Genomic DNA, 27892 nt, shown 5'->3' on the forward strand with positions numbered 1-27892 from the left:
AGACGGTAGAATATTTTCACAGCATTTTGAGTAAGGATACTGTGATATCCTTACATAGAAAATATTTTCTTCCTGGGGGGTTAGTGGTGATTCCCGACGACACTCATAGGGCTAACTCGCCGCCGGAGGGTTATGCCACCGTTTACGAAGCCTGCTTAGAATGCGGGCTTCGTTTCCCTCTTCCCCCCGCCTTTGTAGAGCTTCTTGATTTTTTCCAACTTCCTTTAGGTCAGGTGACTCCAAATTCTTGGAGGCACTTATCGGCCTTTGCTGCCGAGCTGCGTAGACTAGAAAAGGATCTGTCTCTGAGGGCAATCCTTAATTTCTTTCAGTTTAAGAGAAAGGGATCCTGGTTTTACTTGATCCCTTTACAGCCCTTTAGAGCCTTCTGTAAAACCAAATGGCCGATGTGGAAAAATCGCTTCTTTTTTTACAATAGGACAGCGGCTCTGGACTTTTCCTGGAGAAGGCCGAAGTCCGTAATTCCTCATCCTCGGGTAGAACCGTTGGACGAGCTCGAGGGCGGGCTCAATAAGATTCCCATGATTAGGAAACAGTATTTGGAATCTGAGCTCGTCAAGGGTGACTTCGTGTTCGACTCCTCGTCTTCGGACGAAGAGACTGAGGGTGAGGATTTCTTTTTTATGCTTTACTGCTTTAGCGGCGAAAACTAACTTTGTTTTCTTGCTTTTTGGCAGTGAACATGCTAAGCAGGCTTGGTCGCAAATCCTCCGAATCAAAGGAGCCGGAGAAACAGAAAAACACCAGCTCGGCGTCTGATGCCGAGAAGAATCCGAAGAGGCAGAAGACCTCTTCGAGTCAGTCTTCGGATCCAAAAAAACCGGGATCGACCTCGGCAAAGGGGAAGGCGAAGACTCAGAAACCCCCAAAAGCGCTAGAGAGAGACATTGTCCAGGGGGGTTATGGATCAGGAGTGGTTACGGCCACTTCGGAACATATCTCTGAGCCCTTTTTATGGCCAAAGGACTTTGTAGAGGTGAATTTTCTTCTTGATTTTCTGGCTTTGCTTCTTTCCTATATTTTTTTTGTGGCCCCTCTGTTGACTTTTTCCTTTTTCCATTTTCAGAGGAACAATATGCTCTGCAAACTCGTCACAGTTGAACTCTCTAAAGCGTCCAGCGATTATGATGAGATGCAGAGGAATTTGAATGCTGCTCGTCACCAGGCCGAACAGGCTCGGGCAGACTTTGAGAGGGCAAGGGCCGCTATGATCTCGGCTCAGGATGAAGCCCAGCGTGCCAAAGACCAGCTCATCATCCAGAGAGAGCGGTCGAAACAGAGGGAGGCGGCTGCCGAGGTGGCTCAGGGGGAGGCTCTCCGTGTTTACACGGAGAAACTCTTTTTGAGCAATCAATTTTCGGCCCTTATCGGTGATCTGCTGAAATTGATGACCGATAATGCTGAGCAGGAACCCGAAGTCGTCTTGCCGCTGTATGGCCGAGAGATTGCAGCGCGTCTCCAGAGTCTGCCGCTCCTTGAGGAGCTTGCGTCTTCATCGGTCCTGCTTTCTGCTGAACGAGTCCGTAATTGCCGTGCTGACCGTGACGAGAACATGGAGGCCATCTTTGCCTCCTTGGGGCCTGTTTCACCCGCTTCAATTTTCAAAGAGGAGGGTGAGCAGGAAAATGAGGCCGGCAAGGAGACCGAGCAGAAGGATCAGCAGACCGGCGACGGGCACGCCGAGCAAGAGGTGCAGCAGATCGGCGATGGGGGCGCCGAGCAGGAGGGAGGGAGGAGGGAGGCCGAGGCTGAGACCGAGGTCGACAAGGAGAAAGAAGCTGAAACCCACAGGGAAGCCGGAGACGAAACTGCCGGAGTATGATTTCGTCTCCCTTCTCTTAGTTTAGTTTCTTTCTTTCTATTTGTAAAATGGCCTTGAAGCCCTCCTTGTGTAAATTTTTTCTTGTGAATGAAAAAAATTCTTCTTTCTACACTCGTGTCTTCCTTATAGCTTTTCTTAATCTCTTTTACTCCTATTGTGGTTTACTGCCTGCTCGGTAAACTGAAATGCCGAACTGACATAGCTGTTTCGTATTCTTAACTCTAAGGAGCTGGAGGTACTTCACTGGAAGCGGCTATACTCTTTGGCTTTAAATGAAGCTGAGAAAAAAGCTATAGATGACCAGGTGAAGTATGATGAACTCTTGGCTCGTTTAGTGGAGCTGGAGTCCAACAATAAGGACTTAGAGTGCATAAAGAAAGATCTGGAGGCCGAGCTGAATACTGTCATCGCTGAGAGGACTGCATATGAAGATTTCATCTGCGGGCGCGGGGGAATGACTATATCTGATGTTCAGAATCAAGTTGATGAACTGTGGGAGAAGCTTCATGTACTCCGGAAGAACAATGTGCTGGAGAGCTCGGCTTGCCAACAAGTTGTGAAATCATTGCGGCGCTTGGCTTCTCTGTACGACATCATTCTTTCCCGGCGTCCCTCAATCGAGAGATTCCTTAGCCGTTTCCCGCTAACAGATGCTCACACTCCAACTCAAACCTCTAATCCACTTACTCAAATTTCTACTCCAAATCAGCAACGGACTCAGGAGCAACCGGAAACGTCAAGACAAGAACGCCCTGAAGTTCGTAGAGGAGTTGTGAATATGAGTGAGCAAGATCAGCGAATGCTTCGTGAAGAGACTCTTCGCCGCCGAGGTGCTAGAACTTCCCGGACTCAGGGAAGAGGCGGTAGGTCGATCAGAGCATCTCGTCCACCTACTTATTCTTCAACTGCTCGGAATGCCCGAACTCAGCATCATGAGGATTTTTCGGATAGGTGGCTCAACTTTAGCAATCGTAGACAGTAGAATAGTCCTTTGTAATGGTGTAACGCATTCTCGTAGGGCAGCGGAATTGTATGCCCAACAAGACTTAGTAAATGAAATTTTTTCATTTCGCTTCTATCACTGCGTATTTACAGTTCAGCGATTTTTTATTTCATTTATTGTACTCGTCCTCGGTCTTATGAAGTAAACTCTTCTTTGACCGGACTTAGTTAGTGTCCTTATTTGGCGAGTTTTATCGCTTGGATTGGACTTTCCCTAGTTAACCGAAGTGGTTTTCGGCTTATTGCAGTTCGTTTCAGACGAATTGCTTGTTTCTTAAGCTGAATTGTGGAATCTTGTATCTTCCTTAGAAGCTTGGACTCACAATTGTCTTTAATACATGCTCTAAAAAAAGGGGATCAGCCTTTAAGGAGCAATATACCTCAGTAACATTTATAAGAGACAAAACGCACATAGAGAGACAAAACGCACATAGAGAGACAAAACGCACATAGAGAGACAAATAAAAAGGACGAAAAAGATTTTAACCTTTTAAAAAACGACAAGTATAAAGAACAATAAAAATATGAAAGCACATAAACCTAGGACCGAACTAGACACAAGACTGACCGGACCTTGTCTCTTACAAATAGAACTTCTTGAGGTTGGAAATATGCCATGTTCGGGGTACTTGTTCTCCTGACATGTGGGTTAATTTATAAGACCCTTTTCCCAGGACTTCTGACACCCGATACGGACCTTCCCATGTGGGTTCAAGTTTGCCCAGCTTTTCTGCTCGGCTTACTTCATTGTTTCTCAATACGAGATCTCCCACTTGAAACTGCAGCTTTTTCACCCTTTGGTTATAATACCGGGTTACTTACTCCTTGTACTTGGCTTCTTTTATGAAGGCCAATTCTCTTCTTTCTTCGGCAAGATCTAGTTCGGCTCTCAGTCCGTCGTCATTCAGTTCTGTTGAGAAATTAAGGGTTCGGGGGCTGGGTATGCCGATCTCAACCGGAATTACGGCTTCAGTGCCGTACACTAGACTGTACGGAGTTTCACCGTTGGAGGTTTTTGGTGTAGTTCGGTAAGACCATAGGACTTGAGGAAGATTTTCTACCCATTGTCCTTTGGCTTGTTCTAACCGAGCTTTTAATCCTTTCACCAAAGTACGGTTTGTTACTTCCGTTTGTCCGTTTGCTTGTGGGTGAGAGACTGAAGTGAACCGCTGTTGAATATTCAACTCTTGGCACCAATTCTTGAATGTTTTGTCAGTAAACTGAGTCCCATTATCTGAAATGAGGATATGGGGTATGCCAAATCGGCAAACTATGTTCTTCCAGACAAAATCTAATGCCTTTGAGCTTGTTATCATAGCTAATGGTTCAGCCTCCACCCACTTTGTGAAGTAATCCACGGCAACGATCAAGAATTTCATTTGCCGGGGAGCTTGTGGTAGTGGTCCTACTATGTCTATGCCCCATTGCATAAAAGGCCAAGGGCTTTGCATAGCACATAGATCAGTCTGCGGCGTCCTTGGGATATTTGCATGGATTTGGCATTTCGTACATTTCTTAACTAGCTGTACTGCTTCTTGTACCAAAGTTGGCCAATAATATCCCCATCTCAGAACTTTTTTAGCTAATGCTCTAGCTCCGATGTGGCTACCGCAAGATCCTTCATGAACTTCTCTAAGGATGTAATCCGTCTCTTCTGGTCCTACACATCGCAATAACGGTTGAAGGTAGGACTTTCTATATAGGACTCCTTCATGAAGTTCATACCGACGTGCTCGGCATGTGATTTTCCTTGCTTCTCTCTTATCCTCGGGCAGTTGTCCTTGATCTAGATACTTTAATATTGGCGTCATCCAGTTTGGTGAACTGGTTACTGAGTGTACTTCAGCTTCATCAATGCTTCTGTGCGGTAATTCCTCCACCTTTGAGCTCGGATATGAGGCCAACTTACTTAAAGTATCTGCTCGGCTATTTCCCTCTCTGGGAATGTGGATTATCCGAAAATAAGAGAAATTTCGGCTAATACTTTGCGCTTTGTCCAAGTATTTTTTCATCTTTTCACCACGGGCTTCACTTGTACCCAGCATGTGATTCACTATGACTTGTGAATCACAATGAATTTTGAGAGATTTGACAAGTAGATGTTGCGCTAACTGAAGTCCGGCAAGAAGGGCTTCGTATTCGGCTTCGTTATTAGTGGTTGGGAATAAGAACCGAAGTGAATAAGTTACTTCGTGTCCGTCGGGAGCGATAAGTAGAATACCAGCTCCACTTCCTGTCTTATTCGAAGCTCCATCTACGAATCCAATCTAACAGTCCGGCTGCTCTACTTCGGGTTTCTGGGGCTGTGTTAGTTCATCATTGGTAGGATTTTTCTGTTCGGCAATAATAGGGATTGCCTGATCGAACTTTGCCTCTACAAGAAAATCTGCCAAGGCTTGTCCCTTGATGGCTTTCCGAGGTAGATATTCTATTGAATGTTCTCCCAACTCTATGGCCCACTTGGCAATTCTGCTTGATGCTTCTGGCTTAGTCAAAACTTGCCGAAGTGGAAGATCGGTTAAGACGCATACTTTGTGAGCATAGAAATATGGCCGCAGTCTCCTTGCTGCATTTACTAATGCCAGAGCAATTTTTTCCAGAGGTTGATACCTTGTTTCGGGACCTCTTAATGCTCGGCTTGTAAAGTAGATAGGGCGCTGTCTTAGGCCTTCTTCTCGTACAAGCACCGCGCTAATGGTTTGATCTGATGCTGCTAAATATAAGAATATCACTTCGGCATCTGTTGGAGCAGAGAGAGTAGGAAGTTCGGTTAAATAACTTTTGAGTTCGTCAAAGGCCTTTTTCTGTTCGGCTCCCCACTCAAACTTTGGTGCCTTCTTCAAAACATTGAAGAACGGCATTTGCTTTTCGGCTGCTTGGGAAAGGAATCTATTCAGTGCGGCTAGACATCCAGTTAGCCTTTGCACATCATGTATGGACTTCGGCATTGCCATGTTCTGAACAACTTGAACCTTTAGGGGATTTGCCTTGAGTCCTTCCTTTGAAACCCAACAACCCAGAAATTTTCCCGAATCTACCAAAAAGGTACATTTTTGGGGATTGAGTTTGAGGTTGGCTTTTTTGAGCACGTCGAGAGTGGATTTGAGATTGTTTTCGTACTCCGAAGTGCTTCTGCTTTTAACAACTATGTCGTCAACATATACTTCAACCTCTTTCCCGATCAGGTGCCGAAATAGCTTATGTACCATCCTTTGATATGTGGCTCCGGCATTCTTTAAACCAAATGACATCTTTTTATAAGCAAAAATACCGAAGTCAGTAATGAAAGCCGTTTTTGAAGCATCATTCTCATCCATTAAAACTTGGTGGTATCCTTTATACAAATCAAGAAAACAGAAAATTTCGAAGCCTATCAGAGCTTCTACTTTTTTATCTATGTTGGGAAGGGGGTAGCAATCTTTAGGACAGTGCTTATTTAGATCCGTAAAATCTATGCACATCCGCCATCCTCCTTCTTTTTTCTTGATCATCACAGGATTGGCCACCCAAGAAGGATATTTTACTTCAAATAATACATCCGCTTTCAGTAATTGGCGGACTTCGTCATGGATGACTTGATTTCTTTCTGCCGCAAAGAGTCTTTGCTTCTGTTTTATAGGCCGGACTGAAGGATCAATATTTAACCGATGTGTAATTACCTCGGGAGACACTCCAGTCATGTCCAACGGAGACCACGCAAAGACATCTTTGTACTCTTTGAGGAGCTGGATGGTCTTTTCCCGGAGTAGAGGTGTTCCCGCGAAACCGATCTTGACCGTTCTGGATGGATCATCTTCGTATAACTGAACTTTCATCGAGTTCGGCTCCGGTGTGACTTCGTTCATTTCGCCTGCCTCTGACTCCGGCTGCTGTGATTGCTATGCTTGATGGTGCCGATCTGATTGTTCGGCACTTTTAAGCGCAATCTGCAAACATTCTTTTGCTCTCTTTTGATCACCTCGGATGACTGCTATCCCTCCTTTAGTGGGGATCTTGATTGTGAGGTGATAAGTAGAGCAAATGGCCCGAACTGTGTTGAGCCAGTCTCTTCCCAGTATAATGTTATACGGGGATCGAGCTTTTACCACAAAAAACTCGATCACCGTACTGGAGCTAGTAGGCGCTCTTCCTACCGTAATCGGAAGGCTGATAACACCTTCAGGGCGGGTGTCCTCCTGGGCGAAACTTTTCAGAGGAATTGGGGCCGGACTGAGCCGAGCTGGATCCACTTCCAGTTTATCAAAACATTCTTTAAAAAGAATGCTAACCGACGCTCCTGTATCCACAAACACTCTGTGGATCAGTTTGTTTGCCACTCCAGCTTGAATGACAATAGCGTCTTGATGAGGAGAAATGGCCGGGACGGGATCTGCATCTGAAAATGTAATTACTTCCTCCTTCTTCAGCCTTTTATGTGTTGGCTCCTCTCGATTGAAGCCTCTGCGCTCTGATTTTAGAGACGATTTAGTCTTCCCGACTGGGAGAGCGTCAATAGTCTGGATCACTCCATCATATTGCGGCTCGTCATCGTCTTCGGGATCCTGTTGCCTTTTAGGATCCTGAGGAGCGCAGTTCGCACTTCTCTGTTTCTTATTCTTTTTCGGCGGCTTGCTTTGGTATTTTTTTAACGTCCCTGCTTTCACAAGAACATCAATATCTGCTGCCAAATTTCGGCACTCCTCGGTATCGTGACCGTGGTCTTGATGGAAGGAGCAATATTTATCCTGACTTCGGCGCGTGGCCGATTTCGTCATCGGCTTTGGTTTTTCAAACATATCAGAATGCAGTTCGAAAATTTCCGCTCTCGACTTGTTCAATGGTACGAACTGAGCGGGTGGTTTCTCAGGATTGAGACGTGGTCCCAATCTGTCTTGTACCGGTGCCCTTTGAATTCTTTCAAAAGGAGTTCGGCGAGGATGTCCCTGATCGCTATGATCGGGCTTCCTCTTGTCTCCACTGGAAGAGCTGTCTAAAGACCGTTTTCGACGGTCTGCCTCATCAGCACGAGAAAACTGGTCCGCAATGTCCCACATCTCTTGAGTTGTTTGCGGACTGCATTCAACGAGCTTTCTGTAGAGAGCTCCTGGCAGAATTCCATTTTGGAATGCCGAAATGACAAGTAGATCATTGAGATCATCTACTTGTAGGCATTCCTTGTGGAATCTTGTCATGAAGTCGCTAATCTTTTCATCGCGACCTTGACGTATAGAAAGCAGCTGAGCCGAAGTGATTCGGGTTTCAGCTTTCTGGAAGAACCTCCTATGAAAAGCATCCATTAGATCTCTGTAAGATCTAATGCTGCCTTGAGGGAGGCTATCAAACCACCTTCTTGCGTTCCCGATGAGCAGCTCGGGAAACAGCTTACACATATGAACCTCATTGAGACCTTGGTTCGCCATATTATACTGATAGCGTCCCAGGAAATCATGAGGATCCACTAACCCGTCATAAGTCACTGACGGAGTTCGGTAATTCTGTGGCAACGGAGTTCTGGTGATATCATCCGAAAATGGAGTCTTCAGCGCTCCATACATAGCGAATCCGACATCTCTACGGTATGGTGGAGATGGAGTTCTCCTGTGATTTCGGTAACAAGGAGGAGAAGGAACATATCGGTGGTGAGGATTCTTTCTCCTGGAAGATACGACACTACTGCGGTAGTGACTTTCATGTCTGGAGGGGGAGGGAGAATCCGCCGTTTTCTTCTCCGGCTTCTGGCTCTTTTGCAGGAACGTTAAGAACTCATCCTGCTTCTCAGCCAAGAACAACTTGACAGCCTCATTCAATTCGAGCTGCTGGGGAGGCTCGGTGCGATGACTTTTTGAGTGGTTTGTTCTTTCACCGTGAGAACTGGAGGCAGATTTCTCCCGAGGCTGTTTTCCAGACCTACGGGCTGGACTAGCTTCCTCACGTTCATCACGGACGGAAGTATGGGTATTATGTGATCTGGTACGCATTTTTTGGTGGAAGAGGATCAAAAACTCGCTTTTATCACAGTTTTGGTTTTCTGTGTTCCCACAGACGGCGCCAGTGATGATTTAGCGAATTTTTGATGGGAATAAATGCAAGTAATAAATGGAGATCACAACACTGAAAATTACGTGGTTCGATTTACTGAGGTAAATCTACGTCCACGGGAAGAATAGAGGGCAAATTTGTATTGCTTGATCTAGCTTACAGATTACAAGGCTGATTTGCTATATGAGATTCAGGATCTAGAGAACTTAACCCTGGTCTATCTGATCTAAGTTCTATTTATACATTCGAACTAAGATCGTGGTTTGCAGCCCTGGTAGGGGGGTTGATAACTGCTTAATACCACTAAATAGATCGTGGGTGTAATGGAGGTCGTGGAGATCCTGCATGGGTCCACTATCTCCTTGTTCGGTCGAATACTGAGACCGAACTGCTGAACTTTGCCGATCAGCTTTTGCCGATCTGAGAGTTGAGCTCGATTGGTCGGCTTTTACCGAGCTATAGGCTGTGACCGAACTCTTTGGTTGTGCCGAAGCTTTTACCGATCTGAGAGTTGAGCTCGATTGGTCGGCTTTTACCGAGCTATAGGCTGTGACCGAACTCTTTGGTTGTGCCGAACTGATACTCTTTCTTGGGTTTTGGGCTGATGGGCCGTCACTGCTATTGGGCTCGCAATTATTGTTTAGTTATTTAGTTCGTATCCCATCAGAAACCATCTAATCAATCTCAATCTTATGCAAAGACCCATTTTAGGAAAAGAGAAGCCAATTGTGAAACTCTAAATTTATCTTAAAAATGTAGAATAACAAACAAAGTTCTTTTATTGATTGCAATAAATGGGAGTCAAGTTGGAGGTGGTTTTGCCTTAATCTCAATATGTTTCTACTTTAGGGGAATCGATTTGATTGAACATCACAATTTCTTGTGCCACTTCCCGTTGTTGGAAATATAGTAACGTCCACTAATCCTTGTACATACACTTAATTGGTGAAGTAATGATGATAATAATTAAAAGGAATGACATGAATCAAAATAAAACAAGAATAGTGATTTAGGGACATAATATCTGTATGCCATAATACCCCTACCATAAAGTTAATTTCAATATGGACAATATAACCCTTATGTCATTTTGCCACAATTCAATTAAAACATGCTTATTATGCTCATATTTATTGTATTCATAGTTTTAATCAAAGTACTTAAAGTCTTAATTAGAGTATTTATAGTTTTAGTTAGAGTATTTTTTATATACTATTTAATTTTATGAGAAAATATTCATAAGATTTTTAAAAATATATAAAATTGAAAATGATTGTTCTTACAATAAAAGCTACTAGTTTATTAATAAAATTTATAAATCTTGTGAATAGAAGTTATTAATATTATTTTAATAATAGTTATTCTTTCTATTAACAAAATTTATTACCTTAAAAAATAAATAGTACTATTGTTATTTTCAAGAATAGTTATTGCTTTTATGAATAAAAATTATATTATTATAATCAATAAAATTTATTATTTTTAAAGGATCAATAATGGTTTTCTATTTTACATGTGAATGTGATGACTCAAACTCTTTGATCTATTGAACAGACATGAATCTTGTTACTTACTCAACTGCATTTCATCATCGAATAAAGATTAAGAGTATTATTTTTGGGGACAAAAGTTAATGTTTTGCGAACAAAAGTTATTTTTATTGCAAATAAAAGTTAGTACTACTATTTTGTAAATAAAAGTTATTATTCTTATAGATAAATAATTTTGTTCTAAGGAGCAAAACGTAAGTATTAATTTTGTTAATAAAAGTTGCTAAACAAAGTTACCTTTTTTTTTGCTAAAAATGTTCTTTTAAAAAAAATAAAGTTAGTGTTTTAATAAAAAAAAAGTTAACTGTTCAAATTAATAAAAAAAATTACAATTCTTGTGAACAAAACTTCATGCAAATAAAAATTACTATCTATTTTTTATTTAATCATTTTACACTTCAACTTTTAGTTTTTTCTTTATCTTTATTGTTATTCTTTCGTAGTTTATTTTTTGGTTAAATGCTTTAAAACATTTTATCAATATTGTAACAATGAAATCATTGTCTTAATATGCAAAATAAATAAGAAAAAATTAAACATTTTTGCTATTGAAATTTGAATTGTTTAATTAAATAATATAGTGAGTTTTTTATTGTTATAGAAAAACTAGAATTTAGTAACTAAGAGAAAAGTAAATTTGTTGATGGAATAATTGAATAAGAAGAAAAACAATGAAATAGAATTAGATGTTAGACACTCATTTAAGCAAATTCAACCAGCCTTAATTGAAATGAATGTAACGGTAATGTAGGGGTAGGAAAGTATATTTACAAAATCCAAACTTAATATTAAATTAAATGTAAAATAAAATTACCATTTAAACCCCATTATGACATTGCCATTATGTCTCTAAATCAGTTTTCATAAAACAAATAGTTAACACATGTGTGTTATTCATTAATGGTTAGCATAATTGTGATATAAAAAATTTAAAATTATCATATATAGTAAGTATTACTGTACATATAAAAAATTAGGCAAAATATATACTTAGAGCATTTACAACTCACTCCTCTCGCCACACTATTATTCCCCTCATTTTTTAAGCCACATCACAACTCCCACATTAATGCCCCTCTGCACGCCTCTCGCATTAATTTCACTATTCACTAATTTTATTATAAAATTGATGTAGATACATAAATATGTAACATCAAATATTCAAATCTATAATTAATTACGAAGAAAATTAAAATACCAACTCATTAAAAAATTTAGAAAATTAAAATTTAAAAATCCAAAATGTGAATTTATAGAATAGGAGAGTCAATGCCAGAAAACGATAGTCCAACCAAACTTCTTCGATCAGGTGACATCTGTGAACATTTTTATAAATTGATTGCGGAGGGTTTTCTCGTCCGGTGTTGGATTTAATTTTTTAGGAAGATAATTTTTATTAGAGATTGTTGACGAAATGAATGAAAATTGAGATTGTATTTGAAGATTTTGATTTTTTTTACGAAACAAAATTCGCCCCCTATACCGACCCCACCCCACCGCATGAAAACCACCCCAACCCCCACCCCCACCCCCACCCCCGTCGCGTCTCCGCCATCCGCAACGGGCACCGCGGAGGGCCCGCGCCAGTGTGGGCGATACTCACAACGCCCTTCACCCGACATGCCCCTGTCCACATCAGTGTGGGGGAGATTGTAAATAAAATAAAATAAAAATATACTAATTAAGTTATCGCTCAATTGTGGAACATTCTCCACAAACCACGATTACCAAGCTCGTTATTCAAATCCATCTTTATTTTGTTGTAGCCACCCATAAATAACGAACATGGTCTATGTGTGATCAGAAAATACAGATAGGCTATTACACCACAAAATCTCATATACAACAAAGGGAAAAAAATTGAATTTGGAGACGAATGATATGAAATCTCATTCACTACTTTTTGCACAATATAATAATTAAGATGTGATTGAGCTAATTGATATTGTATGAATCATATGTATTCCATTGAAGTCAGAATAATCATAATGGTGTGTATTGTAGCAACGGTTTTAATTTGATGTCAGATCATACGGTTCATTCATTTTATTTTCATTTTCTGAATGTTCATTAAATATGTACTCGTCTTATTTATTTTCTAATAATATCATTTAAATCTGTAATGTGTACGTACACCTTTAACATGGTTTTAAAATAACAACTAAATTAACACTATTTGGAGGTGGGTTCATAAAGTAATTAAATGAGAACTTGAAAAAATATTTTCATAATTCGATATTGACTATTTTTGTGGGACTGATGAGAAATTTAGCTTATTTTTATGGAATGGAGATAAAAAAATATATTATACCTAAAAACTAATTATATTTGTGATGGTTTTTATTAGTAATACCTAAAAACTAATTCTATTTGGATGTGTTAATTGGCGGTATATGATCATATAATTTTTGTGTTAATTATAGAATTAAAATTTTTGAACTTTTGATTTTTATGGATATATTTTGCAATTTCAATTTTTTGGGTTTGGTTTTTGTAGTTTGGATTTCAGTTTTTGTAGTTTGAATTTCGGTTTTTTGGATTATTTGGGATATATTTATGAAATTTTGGTTTTATAGTTCGGATTTCAATTTTTCTGGCTCAATTTTTTTTTGGATAATTCGGTTTTCATTTTTACAAACTTTCAATTTTTCTTTTTGATTCAGATGTTCACCCTAGGTCTAATGTATGATGCAAGACTCTCCAAACATATTATTTTAAATTGAATAATTTTTCTAACTGTCTGTTGCAAGACTATGCTAAACATAGTTCATTTTAAACTGAATAATTTTTCAATTAATTAACGATGTTACCGAAATCCTAATAAGAATCTATTCTTAAGTTCTTGTTATCATGTCCCTCATGTCATTTTCTTGACTCTTAGCCAATGAGTCTGGTTGTCGACGGCTACTTTTCACTCATTCTTGTTTGATATACAAGTAATTCCTCTGTCCTCAAAATATATATGCATTTGAAATGACATGAGAATTAATGTACAATTGGTAAAATAAAAAAAAGGAAGAGAAGAATAGTTAAAGTAGTGTTAGTTGATAATAGGACCTACATTATTATTATTAGTGTTTAATATGTTATAATGATAATCATAAGGATATAAGTTGTAAATAATTTGATATATATATATATATATATATATATATGGGTAATGAATTTGGGACAACTTTTCATAAATAGAAATGCCCATATTTTTATGAGACAAATAAAAATGAAAAATATACATATTTTTATAGGACGGAAGGTGTATTTTGGAAGCTTTTATTCTTCTTGTTACAGAACAGTACAATAAAAAAAATTTAAATCTACTATTCATACTATAAGGATTTAAATAATTAATGTATCTTTGGAGTATATTCAAGAGATTTGATTCATTGATGGGTGCTTATACATAATAATTTCCGTAAAAATAGAATGAAATTTGAAAATCCTACAGCGGTACTTAAACTTAAAGTAAATGTGTCATGTTTGTCTATAACTATGATGAGGCCAAAGAAATTTTTTTGCCACCGTTATTTCATTGATGGTGATTGTGATGGTCATTATTAACTAAATATAGTGGTAAAATCTATGATTATGTTTCCTGATTTTAATCCGCGACAAAAGTTTCAAGAAAAAAAAGCGAAAAAAGATGTATAATGATTAAGGAATTAACAGGGATCTTCTATGTCTACATAGTACGTCCTCACAAATTAATAATGATTCATGATCATATGTTTCTAATTATGATTCAAATTTTTGTCCAATTATATATATTTTCCTTTATTGTGGTTATGATAAACTCAATCAAGGATGCCAGATCTGGATTTCGAATTCAATCATACATCTACAATTCAATATACTAGTAATTTTTGAAAACTGAGAATTTAATATACCTAATGATATTAATTACTCATAGTATAATTAGCAACTTGTGAAGCCACTTTGGGTGTTGAGGGTCACTTTACTTTTTTTTTTTGAGCCATCAAATTTACATCCCATGTGGCTTTTGGCCCACATACAGTATTAATAATTTGATGTTTCTAATTCATTGGAGCTACGATTATGCTTTAACCTCCATTTTATTTTTGTAAAATGCTTCTTCATATAACATTGCAATATATCTTAAATGCTAGTAATTTATGAAATTTTTGCGACAACTATGATGTCAAGTTGGCAGGAAATCTGGTTGTTGAAGACTTGATTGATTTCCTAATTAATGGAAAATCTATAAGTGGATGTGAGTTTTGAGGGTGAGGGTGTAGAAAATTCCAATGTGTGTTAAAGAAGTAGTGAATAATTAGCATGTGAATGAAATGAGCAGAGGTTTGTTATGGTCATTTTCAAGTAAGATTACTTGTGGGCTTCACGTGAATACCACGTGGGAGGCCACTCGCACTCTACTCATTCGACACATGCTTAATAAAGCCGCCTACCAATAAATTTGGCTTTTTATTTCAAATATCTAATCTCTATCCAGACACACGCCAACACATTTAACATGTTAAATAAAGATAAAATAAATTATAAAATAATATAATAGGAAAGAGAAGAAAACGTTGAGTTGAGAAAAAATAAAATAGATGAGGGTTTTAACGTTTATTTTTTATAAATAAGAAAAATAATTTAAATAATTTGAAAACACTAAAAATGAAATACAACTCAATTCAAATAACTTAGGACGTAATGAATATTGTTGTCACGCCCGCATTTTCTAATGATAGAAAACAGGGCATCACGACTCGGGGAGGGTTAAAGAAACGGGGAAGAAATAGGGAAAACAACACAACTTGATCATAGCTCGAAATAATAGGAATAGCTCGAATAAAATCAGAGTATCTCAACAATAAATGAAATCAAAATAAGCATTCAGCGGAAGCATTCGAGAGAAGAATAATATCATGTATGAAGACATAATATATTCGGAACATTCTATTTACTATCCCCATTCACTTTAATGCTCAACACCCTTCGCGCTCATCACAGCTCAATCTGCACGTAGGGAAAACACATGCAGGGCTGAGTACTTGATGCACTCAGTGGACTCATGCCGAAAACATTTTATAAAAAGTATTTATCATGCCGCCACCATTGAGTGACCTCGGGGTTTTAACTTTGAAAATGCCTGAGATACTAAAACAATTTCCATTGTAAAAGTCGACTGATCAGTCATTTTCCCATAGATGTCTACCATATCTGAACCATTGATGACAAGGAATGTGGCCACATTCCAAGTCACTAGATCGGTCAACTCGAAAGATGGCGTACGATCTCCATAGGTGTACACTTGCCTGAGTAGGGACTCACTCCCCAGTCAGACCCGAATTCGATTATCCATTGATGGCATAAGCCACATCAGATAGGTTCCATAGATAAAACAAAACATGGCATGACAAATATTCACAACATCTCAAAATATACTTAGGACATAGTCCTTATTTAAAAAGAAAGTCCACCTCAAAAGCTTAACTCCTCAGTCACCTTCATGTTCCAACCCCAAATCTCATGCAAAAGTTTACTTTTTTTTGAAATAATATGATATGCTAAAATTAGACTTTGCAAAATAAAAGAATGCATGTATCTTACTTGTGTGTGCTCAAATTATCCTTAGTTAAAACCGATTCATTAGTTTAACACAAAAGTCCACATACTAAAATCTCTCGGTCAAGTAATGTAAATTTCCCACACATTAGTTCCAATTACAAAATAAAAACCAGTCATCTAGCATTTAATATATTCTTTAAACTTTAAGGAAAAGTCAACAAAAATATACTCCCCCAACACTACATGTATCTACTCTCCAAAAAGCACTGCTACTGTAATACTGTCTCTCTAAATTCTTCAAACTCCCACACCCAATTCGCAGATTCTCTCTGACCCTTCTTCACAAAATTGGTAATCTAGTTACTGCACATCTCTCTCGCTCGCTGCTGTACTAGCAACAACCGCCGTCATCGCTGCTATCATGCTGTCTCCGTCGCCGCCGCTCCAGGCGGTCAGCTCCTCCATCGGCAGCGCCGCTTCTCCAACCGGTAAGTTTTCCCCCTCCCCTTTTAACTCTAAGGGTTATAAAGTATTTTAATTGGTTCTCACAAGGCTTAATTTGAATTAGTTCAAAGGGCCAATTACTACTGCAGATTAAAAATCGGGAATAAATTTGTGGAAACTCACGGCTGCCCTACTCCTTTTGCTATCTCAAAATTTGGAGGAAAGTATTATCATAAGATTATGCATCTAAGATTAAGTTGTGAAATTCAATCTTATGAACTAAACAAATGGTGTGGTTTGATTATTATGACTCATTATCACATGATTATAATCTAGAATTAAGTTGTGGGATTATTTTAGTTGAAGTGAGGTGGCTATGACTAATTATCATATGATTATCCATCTATGATTAAGTTGTAAGATTCAATCTCGTAAACCAAACATATATATATAATCTTTCAACCAAACGACAACTTAATACTATATTGTTCAATTTGATGGACCCAGTCTCTCATGGTATTGCATCTTAGGATTAGCCATGAATCTTGGCGTCCTTGAATGACAAAATTAATCTTGGATCATAATATTACAAAATTTAATCTAAAGTATTTAAACATCGCATTATCACATATATCGACTTAGAAAGTGTTAATGCAACTAGGAGTCGCGACCTTTAAACCACAGACTCCCCGGTTGTACCAACTACGCCACTCATCGGGGGCATATTTTAGCAGCAAAAGCACGAAATCGGGAATATGTCCCTCATCGCAAAATGCCTAATCAAAAGGGGCAAGACTATTTGCTATGTGTCACAACATATATAGCTATAGAAATGATCAAAAGTTGCTGCTGAAAGTCACCTACAACAAGACCATAATAATCTACTCTGAGTTCATGCTGGTAAGTCAATTCGGATTTATACAGGCAAATTCAGGTGATACATTCAGTATCTCTATCGTGATACCCAAGGCGTCGTTTTAATAATCTAAATTTACTCGAAAGAAACTTCTTCGAAGGCCAGTGATCAGTAACTCACCTCCAGTATCCATCTCTTGACTACGAGGATTAAACTGCAGCAGTAGGCTTCAGCTTCTTCGGCGGAGGATTGCCTCCGGATATCATCACATAGGCATAGAACAACAGCATTGCAGCACTGTGGTGTTCAAAACAGCAAGCGATGATCATCACAAACTAGAATTAGAAGATGTAGATTATTATTTAGTAGAAGCATGATAGTGCATTACCTGATGACGACATTGAAGGCTGCCGGGAAGAATTTGTTTGTCTGCGAGAAAATACAAGATGCCACAGTTAAATTGTTGAACATGATATGCAGAACGGAAGTAAAGAGGTTGATTGTGTTAAGCATTACCAATGTATAGGCCCGAGAATGCTTAAGTAGGAGGGCAAGCGAGAGTACTGCAAGCCAGAGATTGGGATGATTAAAGTTATGCATCCCAAAAAATAAAGGATAAGAAAGAACACAATTTTTTTAAAAAAAACATTATACCTACTCTCAATATCAAACAAATGAGAGAAAAAACTATTGATTCCATTTTAGACATGTGATTGTATCAACGTACCAGAAGAGAAAAAACAATCCATTTCTAGAGAAGAAAGTAATCACCTGCTTGACCTAGTATAAACGGAAAGCTCGGTTTCCCTTGTCTCCACACCTTCAAGCTCAGCGTGCTAAGGGCAAGCAGGGCACCTCCATAGAGCACACCAGACATCAGAGTACGAGGGTTTCTCGAAACCAGAAAGCCAACGAGACCCCCGGAAAATACTAGTCCACCTGGCTCAAAAACAATCAACTTAAAGCAACAAACGACTCAATATCACACAACATAGATCAGTAAACGGATCAAAAAGAAAAAAAAAAGCATTCAGTTCTTCATTGAGGGGTGATGAAGCTGCGAATTTCTGATGTTTGTAAATGCTGGTAGAGAATAAAGATCACGACACAATGATTTTACGTGGTTCGATTTACTGAAGTAAATCTACGTCCACGGGAAGAAAAGAGGGCAGAGTTGTATTGCTTGATCTGGGATTACAGCTTACAATACACACTTGCTATATAATCTATTCTGTCTCTAGAGAACGAAAGAGTGAGAGTCCTCTTCTGTCAGATCTAAGTTCTATTTATATATTGAACAGAGATTGTGGCTTGCATCACCACCCTAAGTCGTGGAGGTCATGGAGGTCATGAGATCCTGCATGGCCACTAACTAGGCAGTGGCTTACATCATCAGTAATTATGTCGTGGATGTCGTGGAGGTCATGAGATCCTGCGTGGCCACTAACTAGGCAGTGGCTTACATCATCAGTAATTATGTCGTGGATGTCGTGGAGGTCATGCATGAGTCCGCTATCTCCCAGTTCGGTCGAATACTGAGACCGAACTGCTGAATTATTGCCGAGTAGCTTTTGCCGACCTGAGAGCAGAGTTTGATTGGTTGGCTTTTACCGAGCTGTAGGCTGGGGCCGAACTCTTTGGTTGTGCCGAACTGAACTCTTTAGTCATGCCGGACTGATACTCTTTCTTGGGCTTGTTTAGTACGTACTCCATCACTACCCCCCCCGGAAAGCGAAGTGAATTACTTCGGTATTCTGGATAAAGGTACGGGGTAAGTTGATGTTTGTCCTTGGTCTTATGAAGTGAACTCTTCTTTGACCGGACTCGTCTTTGGTCTGATGAAATAAACATCTTTGACCGGACTCGTCTTTGGTCTGATGAAATAAACATCTTTGACCGGACTCGTCTTTGGTCTGATGAAATAAACATCTTTGACCGGACTAAGCTTGTGTCCTAATTTGGCGAGTTTTATCGCTCGGATCGGACTTTCCGTTGTCCTAATTTGGGGATCGGACTTTCCCTTGTCCTAATTCGGCGAGTTTTATCGCGTGGATCGGACTTTCCCTTGTCCTAATTCAGGCAAGTTTTATCGCGAGAGTCGGACTTTCGTTGCAGTTCGTTTCAGACGAAGTGCTTGATTCTTAAGCTGAATTGCGGTCTTGTATCCTCTTTAGAAGCTTGGACTTCACAATCGTTGGCTTATTGCAGCTCGTTTCAGACGAACTGCTTGTTTAAGCTGAATTGTGGTCTTGTATCCTCTTTAGAAGCTTTGACTCACAATCGTTAGCTTATATATGTTCTAAAAAGGGGATCAGCCTTTGAAGAACAAGATACCTCAGTAACATTTGTAAGAGACGACACGCACATAGACAGACACAACGCACATAGACAAAACGCACATAGACAAACAAAGAACAAGCAAACCAAAGAAAGCACATTGACCGAACAGGACTCAAGACTGACTGACTGGACTGTCTCTTACAAATGGAATTTTTTGAGGTTGGAAATGTGCCATGTTCGGGGTACCTGTTCTCCTGACATGTGAGCCAATTTGTAAGACCCTTTGCCGAGGACTTCTGACACCCGATACGGACCTTCCCATGTGGGTTCGAGCTTGCCCAGCTTTTCTGCTCGGCTTACTTCGTTGTTTCTCAAGACGAGATCTCCCACTTGAAATTGCAGCTTCTTCACCCTTTGGTTGTAATACCGGGCTACTTGCTCCTTGTACTTGGCTGCTTTTATGCATGCCAATTCTCTTCTTTCTTCGGTAAGATCTAGCTCGGCTCTCAGTCCGTCGTCATTCATTTCTGCCGAGAAATTTAGAGTTCGGGGACTGGGTATGCCGATCTCCACCGGAATCACGGCTTCAGTGCCGTACACAAGACTGTACGGAGTTTCACCGTTGGAGGTTGTGGGGGTAGTTCGGTAGGACCATAGGACTTGAGGGAGATTTTCTACCCATTGTCCTTTGGCTTGTTCTAACCGAGCTTTTAACCCTTTCACCAGGATACGATTTGTTACCTCCGTTTGTCCGTTTGCTTGTGGATGAGAGACCGAAGTGAACCGTTGTTGAATATTCAGCTCTTGGCACCAATTCTTGAACGTCTTGTCGGTGAACTGAGTCCCGTTATCCGAGATGAGGATGTGGGGTATGCCGAATCGGCACACTACGTTCTTCCAGACGAAATCCAATGCCTTCGAGCTCGTTATCGTAGCTAATGGTTCAGCTTCCACCCACTTCGTAAAGTAGTCCACGGCAACGATAAGGAATTTCATTTGCCGAGGAGCTTGTGGTAGTGGTCCTACTATGTCTATACCCCATTGCATAAAAGGCCAAGGGCTTTGCATAGTGGATAGATCGGTCTGCGGCATTCTTGGGATATTTGCATGGATTTGGCACTTCGGGCATGTCTTAACGAGCTGCCTTGCTTCTTGTACCAAGGTTGGCCAATAATATCCCCATCTTAGAACTTTTTTAGCTAAAGCTCTAGCTCCGATGTGGCTGCCGCACGATCCTTCATGAACTTCTCTGAGGATGTAGTCCGTCTCTTCTGGTCCTACGCACCGCAATAACGGCTGGAGGTAAGACTTTCTAAAGAGGACTCCTTCATGAAGTTCGTACCGAAGTGCTCGGCACGTGATCTTCCGAGCTTCTCTCTTATCCTCGGGCAATTGTCCCTGATCCAGATACTGCAAGATCGGCGTCATCCAGTTCGGCGAGCTGGATACTGAATGTACCTCGGCTTCATCAATGCTTCGATGCATTAATTCTTCCGCCTTTGAGCTCGGATCTGAGGCCAACTTACTTAAGGTATCTGCTCGGCTATTTTCCGCTCTGGGAACGCGGATTATCCGAAAATAGGAGAAACTTCGGCTGATGCTTAGCGCTTTGTCCAAATACTTCTTCATTCTCTCGTCACGAGCTTCACTTGTACCCAACATGTGATTTACTATGACTTGTGAATCACAATGGACTTTGAGAGATTTGACGAGCAGACTTTGCGCTAACTGGAGTCCGGCAAGGAGGGCTTCGTACTCGGCTTCATTATTAGTAGTGGGGAATAGGAACCGAAGTGAGTAGGTTACCTCGTGTCCGTCGGGAGCGACGAGTAAAATACCAGCTCCACTTCCCATCTTGTTTGAAGCTCCATCTACGAATCCGCTCCAGCAGTCCGGCGGCTCTTCTTCGGATTCCAAGGGCTGTGCTAGTTCGGCATTGGCAGAATTTTTCTGTTCGGCAATGACAGGGATTGCTTGATCGAACTTGGCCTCTGCAAGAAAATCTGCCAAGGCTTGTCCCTTGATGGCTTTCCGAGGTAGGTACTCGATTGAGTGTTCTCCCAGCTCTAGGGCCCATTTGGCGATTCTGCCTGATGCTTCTGGCTTGGTCAAAACTTGCCGAAGAGGCAGATCGGTTAAGACGCATACCTTGTGAGCATAGAAGTATGGCCGCAGTCTCCTTGCTGCATTTACTAATGCCAGAGCAATTTTTTCCAGAGGTTGATACCTTGTTTCTGGACCTCTTAATGCTCGGCTTGTAAAGTAGATGGGAAACTGCTTTAGGCCTTCTTCTCGTACAAGCACCGCACTAATGGTTTGATCGGATGCCGCTAAGTATAAGAAAATCACTTCGGCATCTGTTGGAGCAGAGAGAATTGGAAGCTCGGCTAAATAACTTTTGAGCTCGTCAAAAGCCTTTTTCTGCTCGGCTCCCCACTCAAACTTTGGTGCCTTTTTTAACACTTTGAAGAACGGCAGTTGCTTTTCGGCTGCTTGGGAAAGGAATCTATTCAATGCGGCTAGACATCCAGTTAGTCTTTGCACATCGTGTATGGACTTCGGCATCGCCATGTTCTGAATAACTTGAACTTTTGAAGGGTTTGCCTTGAGTCCGTCCTTTGAAACCCAACAACCCAGAAATTTTCCCGAATCTACCAAAAAGGTACATTTTTGGGGGTTGAGTTTGAGGTTGGCTTTTTGGAGCACGTCGAGAGTGGATTTGAGGTTGTCTTCGTACTCCGAAGTGCTTTTGCTTTTGACAACTATGTCGTCGACATACACTTCAACCTGTTTTCCGATTAGGTGCCGAAAAAGCTTGTCTACCATCCTTTGATAAGTGGCTCCGGCATTCTTTAAACCGAATGGCATCTTTTTATAAGCGAAAATGCCGAAATCGGTAATGAAAGCTGTTTTCGGAGCGTCACTCTCATCCATCAACACTTGGTGATATCCTTTGTATAAATCAAGAAAACAGAAAATTTCGAAGCCGATCAAAGCTTCTACTTTTTTATCTATATTCGGAAGGGGATAGCAATCTTTAGGACAGTGCTTGTTTAGATCGGTAAAATCTATGCACATCCGCCATCCTCCTTCTTTTTTCTTGATCATCACAGGATTGGCCACCCAAGAAGGATATTTCACCTCGAATAGTACATCCGCTTTTAGTAATTGGCGGACTTCGTCATGGATGACTTGGCTTCTTTCTGCCGCAAAGAGTCTTTGCTTCTGTTTTACTGGCCGGATTGAAGGATCAATATTTAACCGATGAGTGATTACCTCGGGGGGCACTCCGGTCATGTCCAACGAAGACCATGCAAAGACATCTTTGTACTCCTTGAGGAGCTGAATGGTCTTTTCTCGGAGTAGAGGCGTTCCTGCGAAGCCGATCTTGACCGTTCTGGATGGATCGTCTTCGTATAACCGAACGGTCATTGAGTTCGGCTCTGAAGTGACTTCGGTCATCTCGCTTGCCTCTGACTCCGGTTGCTGTGATTGCTATGCTTGATGGTGCCGAACTGATTGCTCGGCACTTTTAAGCGCAATCTGCAGACATTCTTTTGCTCTCTTTTGATCACCTCGGATGACCGCTACCCCACCTTTAGTGGGGATCTTGATGGTGAGGTGATAAGTAGAGCAAACGGCCCGAACTGTGTTGAGCCAGTCTCTCCCCAGGATGATGTTGTACGGGGACCGAGCTTTTACCACAAAGAACTCGATCATCGTATTGGAGCTTGTAGGCGCTTTTCCCACCGTGATTGGAAGGCTGATAATACCTTCAGGGCGGGTGTCCTCCTGGGCGAAACTTTTCAGAGGAAGTGGAGCCGGACTGAGCCGAGCTGGATCCACTTCCATTTTATCAAAACATTCTTTAAAAAGAACGCTGACTGACGCTCCTGTATCCACAAATACTCTGTGGATCAGTTTGTTTGCCACTCCGGCTTGAATGACAATAGCGTCTCGGTGAGGAGAGATGGCTGGGACGGGATCGGCATCTGAAAATGTAATCACTTCGTCTTTCTTCAGCCTTTTATGTGTCGGCTCCTCTTGATTGGAACCTCTGCGTTCTGCTTTTAGGGACGACTTAGTCTTCCCGGCAGGGAGAGCATCAATAGTCTGGATTACTCCATCATATTGCGGCTCGTCGTCGTCTTCGGGATCTTCATGCCTTTTCGGATCCTGAGGATTGCAGTTCGCACCTCTCTGCTTTTTGTTCTTTTTCGGCTGCTTGCTTTGGTATTTTTTTAACGTTCCTGTTTTCACAAGAACATCAATACCTGCAGCCAAATTTCGGCACTCCTCGGTATCATGACCGTGGGCTTGATGGAAGGAGCAATATTGATCCTGAGGTCGCCGCGCGGCTGATTTCGTCATCCGCTTGGGTTTTTCGAACATATCGGAATGTAGTTCGAAAATTTCCGTTCTTGACTTGTTTAATGGTACGAACTGAGCGGGCGGCTTCTCAGGATTGAGCCGTGGCCCCAATCTGCCTTGTACCGGTGCCCTTTGAATTCTTTCAAAAGGAGTTCGGCGAGGAAGCACCTGGCCGCTTTGATCGGGCTTCTTTTTCTCTTCTTGGGATGAGCTGTCTAAAGACCGTTTTCGACGGTCTGCCTCATCCGCACGGGAAAATTGGTCCGCAATGTCCCACATTTCTTGAGCTGTTTGCGGGCCGCACTCCACGAGCTTTCTGTAGAGAGCTCCGGGCAGGATTCCATTTTGGAATGCCGAAATGACAAGTAGATCATTGAGATTATCTACTTGTAGGCATTCCTTATGGAATCTCGTCAGGAAGTCGCTGATCTTTTCGTCGCGACCTTGACGTATAGAAAGCAGCTGAGCCGAGGTAATTCGGGCTTCCGCTTTCTGAAAGAACCTCCTATGGAAAGCATCCATTAGATCTCGGTAGGATCGAATGCTGTCTTGAGGAAGGCTGTCGAACCACCTTCTGGCGTTCCCGATGAGCAGCTCGGGGAACAGCTTGCACATATGGACCTCATTGAGACCCTGGTTCGCCATATTATATTGATAGCATCCCAAGAAGTCATGAGGATCCACTAGCCCGTCATAAGTCATTGACGGTGTCCGGTAGTTCCGCGGCAAAGGAGTTCGGATGATATCGTCCGAGAACGGAGTCTTTAATGCTCCGTACATGGCGAATCCGACAGCTCTTCGGTACGGAGGAGGAGTTCTCCTGTGATTCCGGTGCCGAGGAGAAACAGGAACATGTCGGGGTTGAGGATTCTTCTTCCTGGAGGACACGGCACTACTGCGGTAGTGACTTTCATGTCTGGATGAGGAAGGAGAATCTACCGTTTTCGTCTTCGGCTGTTGGCTCTTTTGCAGGAAAGCTAAGAACTCCTCCTGCTTCTCAGCCAAGAACAGCTTGACAGCCTCATTCAAATCAGGCTGCTGGGAAGACTCGGTGTGTGGACCTTTTGAGCGGCTTGTTCCTTCACCGTGAGAACTGGAGACAGACTTCTCACGAGGCTGCTTTCCAGGCCTATGGGCTGCTGGATTAGCTTCCTCATGGTCATCACGGACGGAGGCACGGGAGTTATGTGATCTGGCATGCATTTTTTTTTTTTGGTGGAAAAAGGGTCAAAAATTCGCTTTATCACAGATTTGGTTCTCTGTTTCCCACAGACGGCGCCAGTGATGAAGCTGCGAATTTCTGATGTTTGTAAATGCTGGTAGAGAATAAAGATCACGACACAATGATTTTACGTGGTTCGATTTACTGAAGTAAATCTACGTCCACGGGAAGAAAAGAGGGCAGAGTTGTATTGCTTGATCTGGGATTACAGCTTACAATACACACTTGCTATATAATCTATTCTGTCTCTAGAGAACGAAAGAGTGAGAGTCCTCTTCTGTCAGATCTAAGTTCTATTTATATATTGAACAGAGATTGTGGCTTGCATCACCACCCTAAGTCGTGGAGGTCATGGAGGTCATGAGATCCTGCATGGCCACTAACTAGGCAGTGGCTTACATCATCAGTAATTATGTCGTGGATGTCGTGGAGGTCATGAGATCCTGCGTGGCCACTAACTAGGCAGTGGCTTACATCATCAGTAATTATGTCGTGGATGTCGTGGAGGTCATGCATGAGTCCGCTATCTCCCAGTTCGGTCGAATACTGAGACCGAACTGCTGAATTATTGCCGAGTAGCTTTTGCCGACCTGAGAGCAGAGTTTGATTGGTTGGCTTTTACCGAGCTGTAGGCTGGGGCCGAACTCTTTGGTTGTGCCGAACTGAACTCTTTAGTCATGCCGGACTGATACTCTTTCTTGGGCTTGTTTAGTACGTACTCCATCAAGGGGGGAGACCAGAATCAAGACGTCAACTGACCGAAGGGAATTCCAAAACAGAAGTCGTGAATCATTGCTGCCCTCTTTGGTTGGTTGACTGCGCTTTCCTGCTCATTTGTTGCTCCTCCGGCAACAGAACTATCAGCAGCAGAATGCGGCTGCACCGAGCTTCCATTATAGGATGCCGATGCATCTTCTACATAACTCGGAGTATTATTCTCTAATTGGGATAATTTTGAGCCGTGCCCATCACTGTTCATAACATTTATAACCTAAAAAAAGATAGCATCAACTTTGCATCATTTTCAGCATATTATGATTAGCAATAAGCAATAACACTAGAAGTTCCACACAGAAAAATGGATATGTCTTAGGCATTTCAGTTCAGCAAACTCATAATGATGATAATGATGATGATAGTAATAACAATAACAGTAATAATAATAGAAAATCTTCAATTTATTTGATCTATTCAACATTTTTAATCATAATCCAAGCTTCAGATCGAAGTAAAATCGTTTCTTAAACTAAATCAAGTCCAATTCGGCTAAACTATAAAAAGAAGTCCAATTAACCTAAACCCTTTCAAAGAAGCAGTAACTCTTCAATCAATACAGAAATTGGGATAAATCAAAATTCAATTTCACCAAACCCTACCCACAGTTGAACTTATATCAGCTAATCAAGACAAAATTTCTACTAAATTCAAGGTTTAATATTGATATTAAAAAACGAAACCGCGAGCAATAGGGATCAAAATTGTACCTTTATGGAACGAAATTTCGTGGGGGAGAGATGTAATCTCTGGTGGAGATGAGAACGGCGGCTGTCAACTACGGCGGAGAAGCATGAGAGCTGAGAGATCGCCGACGACATGGTTCTCGATATGCGATTGCCAGAATTTTGATTAAATTTGCTGATGTGATTTATGTTGAATAGTGTGAAGACCCAGTCGATAAAATGGAAAAATTCATATGGAGATGATTGAAAATAGTCAACTGAAAATGTTTTTTAAATAAAAAGTATTCAGCATAATTTAATTGAATTCGGCTAATAAAAACGTAGTGGGCCCCATAATGTTTGGACACAATTTACAAGTATTTTTTAGTTCGGTCTACACTGCATTAAAAAATTTAGTTCGGAGTACAAAATAAAATTTGTATCTTTAAATTTTAAGATTTGATATACTTTGTAGAATAAGGAGAGTGTTATATTGCTAACTCAATACTTAATGGCTAACTATAATTAAATAATGACCCTTAGATATTCAAATCAAAGATCCAGATCATCATCATAATTAAATAATGACCCTTAGATATTCAAATCAAAGATCCAGATCATCATCTCCGAAATATCAATACAATTAACAAGAAACGTCAATAAATGTATTAATGTCAATTTACAACAAATTAGTTGTAACTAACTTTTGAAAAATATCATATAACTTTAAAACACATATAACTTTCTCGATTTAAATTTTATTTTGCACAACATATATCAAATTAAAGATAATTTCATAAGGATTCTAACGAGATCTCACTTGCATATGTTCCAACGTCAAAATTTAAAAAAAAATTAAAAATTTTCAATTTTTTCGTACGGCAACAAATGTCAACATAATATATAAAATATGTCAATATAATACATGTAAAATGTCATTCTTAAGGCAATGTGTTCACATAAGCAATGTGTTGATATTTTCAAAATACTATATTGACATTTTCATCCAAAACCCTAATTTGGTAGTTTTTTTTATTTTTTTCGATTTAATTAATAAAAATAAAAATTACACATGGCAAATTTTAGACCACTAGATTTCTAAAATCTTATAGTCTTAAATTAGTTGTAGTTAGTAACTAGTAAGTAAGTTAGCAATTGATCACTCCCAGTAAAATAATTTATAAAATAAAATTTGGACCATTAATAATCAATTGACATTAAATATTGAAATTTAATATCTAAAGTTGTAGGATTGCAGAAGAGACGTAGTTTGAGATAGATTAGACCTGGAATGTATAGTTAGACTAAATATTACTCCTCTCATTTTAATTAGTC

The 27892-nt window shown here is 40.5% G+C and overlaps 1 protein-coding gene and 1 long non-coding RNA gene across 2 annotated transcripts; one reads left to right on the plus strand and one right to left on the minus strand.

The window, feature by feature from the left end:
- Positions 1–16080: 16080 nt before the first annotated feature.
- Positions 16081–16867, plus strand: LOC121751515. Its single transcript, XR_006040103.1, has 2 exons — positions 16081–16433; positions 16514–16867. It is a non-coding gene; the product is annotated as an uncharacterized LOC121751515 (long non-coding RNA).
- Positions 16868–17187: 320 nt separating this feature from the next.
- Positions 17188–26831, minus strand: LOC121751514 (protein FATTY ACID EXPORT 1, chloroplastic-like). The gene is made up of 6 exons (XM_042146261.1): positions 26603–26831; positions 25878–26109; positions 18017–18184; positions 17762–17808; positions 17634–17674; positions 17188–17542 (listed from the first exon to the last, which is right to left on the minus strand). The coding sequence occupies exons 1-6, from the start codon at positions 26711–26713 to the stop codon at positions 17455–17457; spliced, it is 687 nt and encodes a 228-aa protein (XP_042002195.1). The 5' UTR covers positions 26714–26831; the 3' UTR covers positions 17188–17454.
- Between the last annotated feature and the right edge of the window lie 1061 nt (positions 26832–27892).

This window comes from Salvia splendens, chromosome 10 (assembly GCF_004379255.2).
Source record: "Salvia splendens isolate huo1 chromosome 10, SspV2, whole genome shotgun sequence".
NCBI lineage: Eukaryota > Viridiplantae > Streptophyta > Magnoliopsida > Lamiales > Lamiaceae > Salvia > Salvia splendens.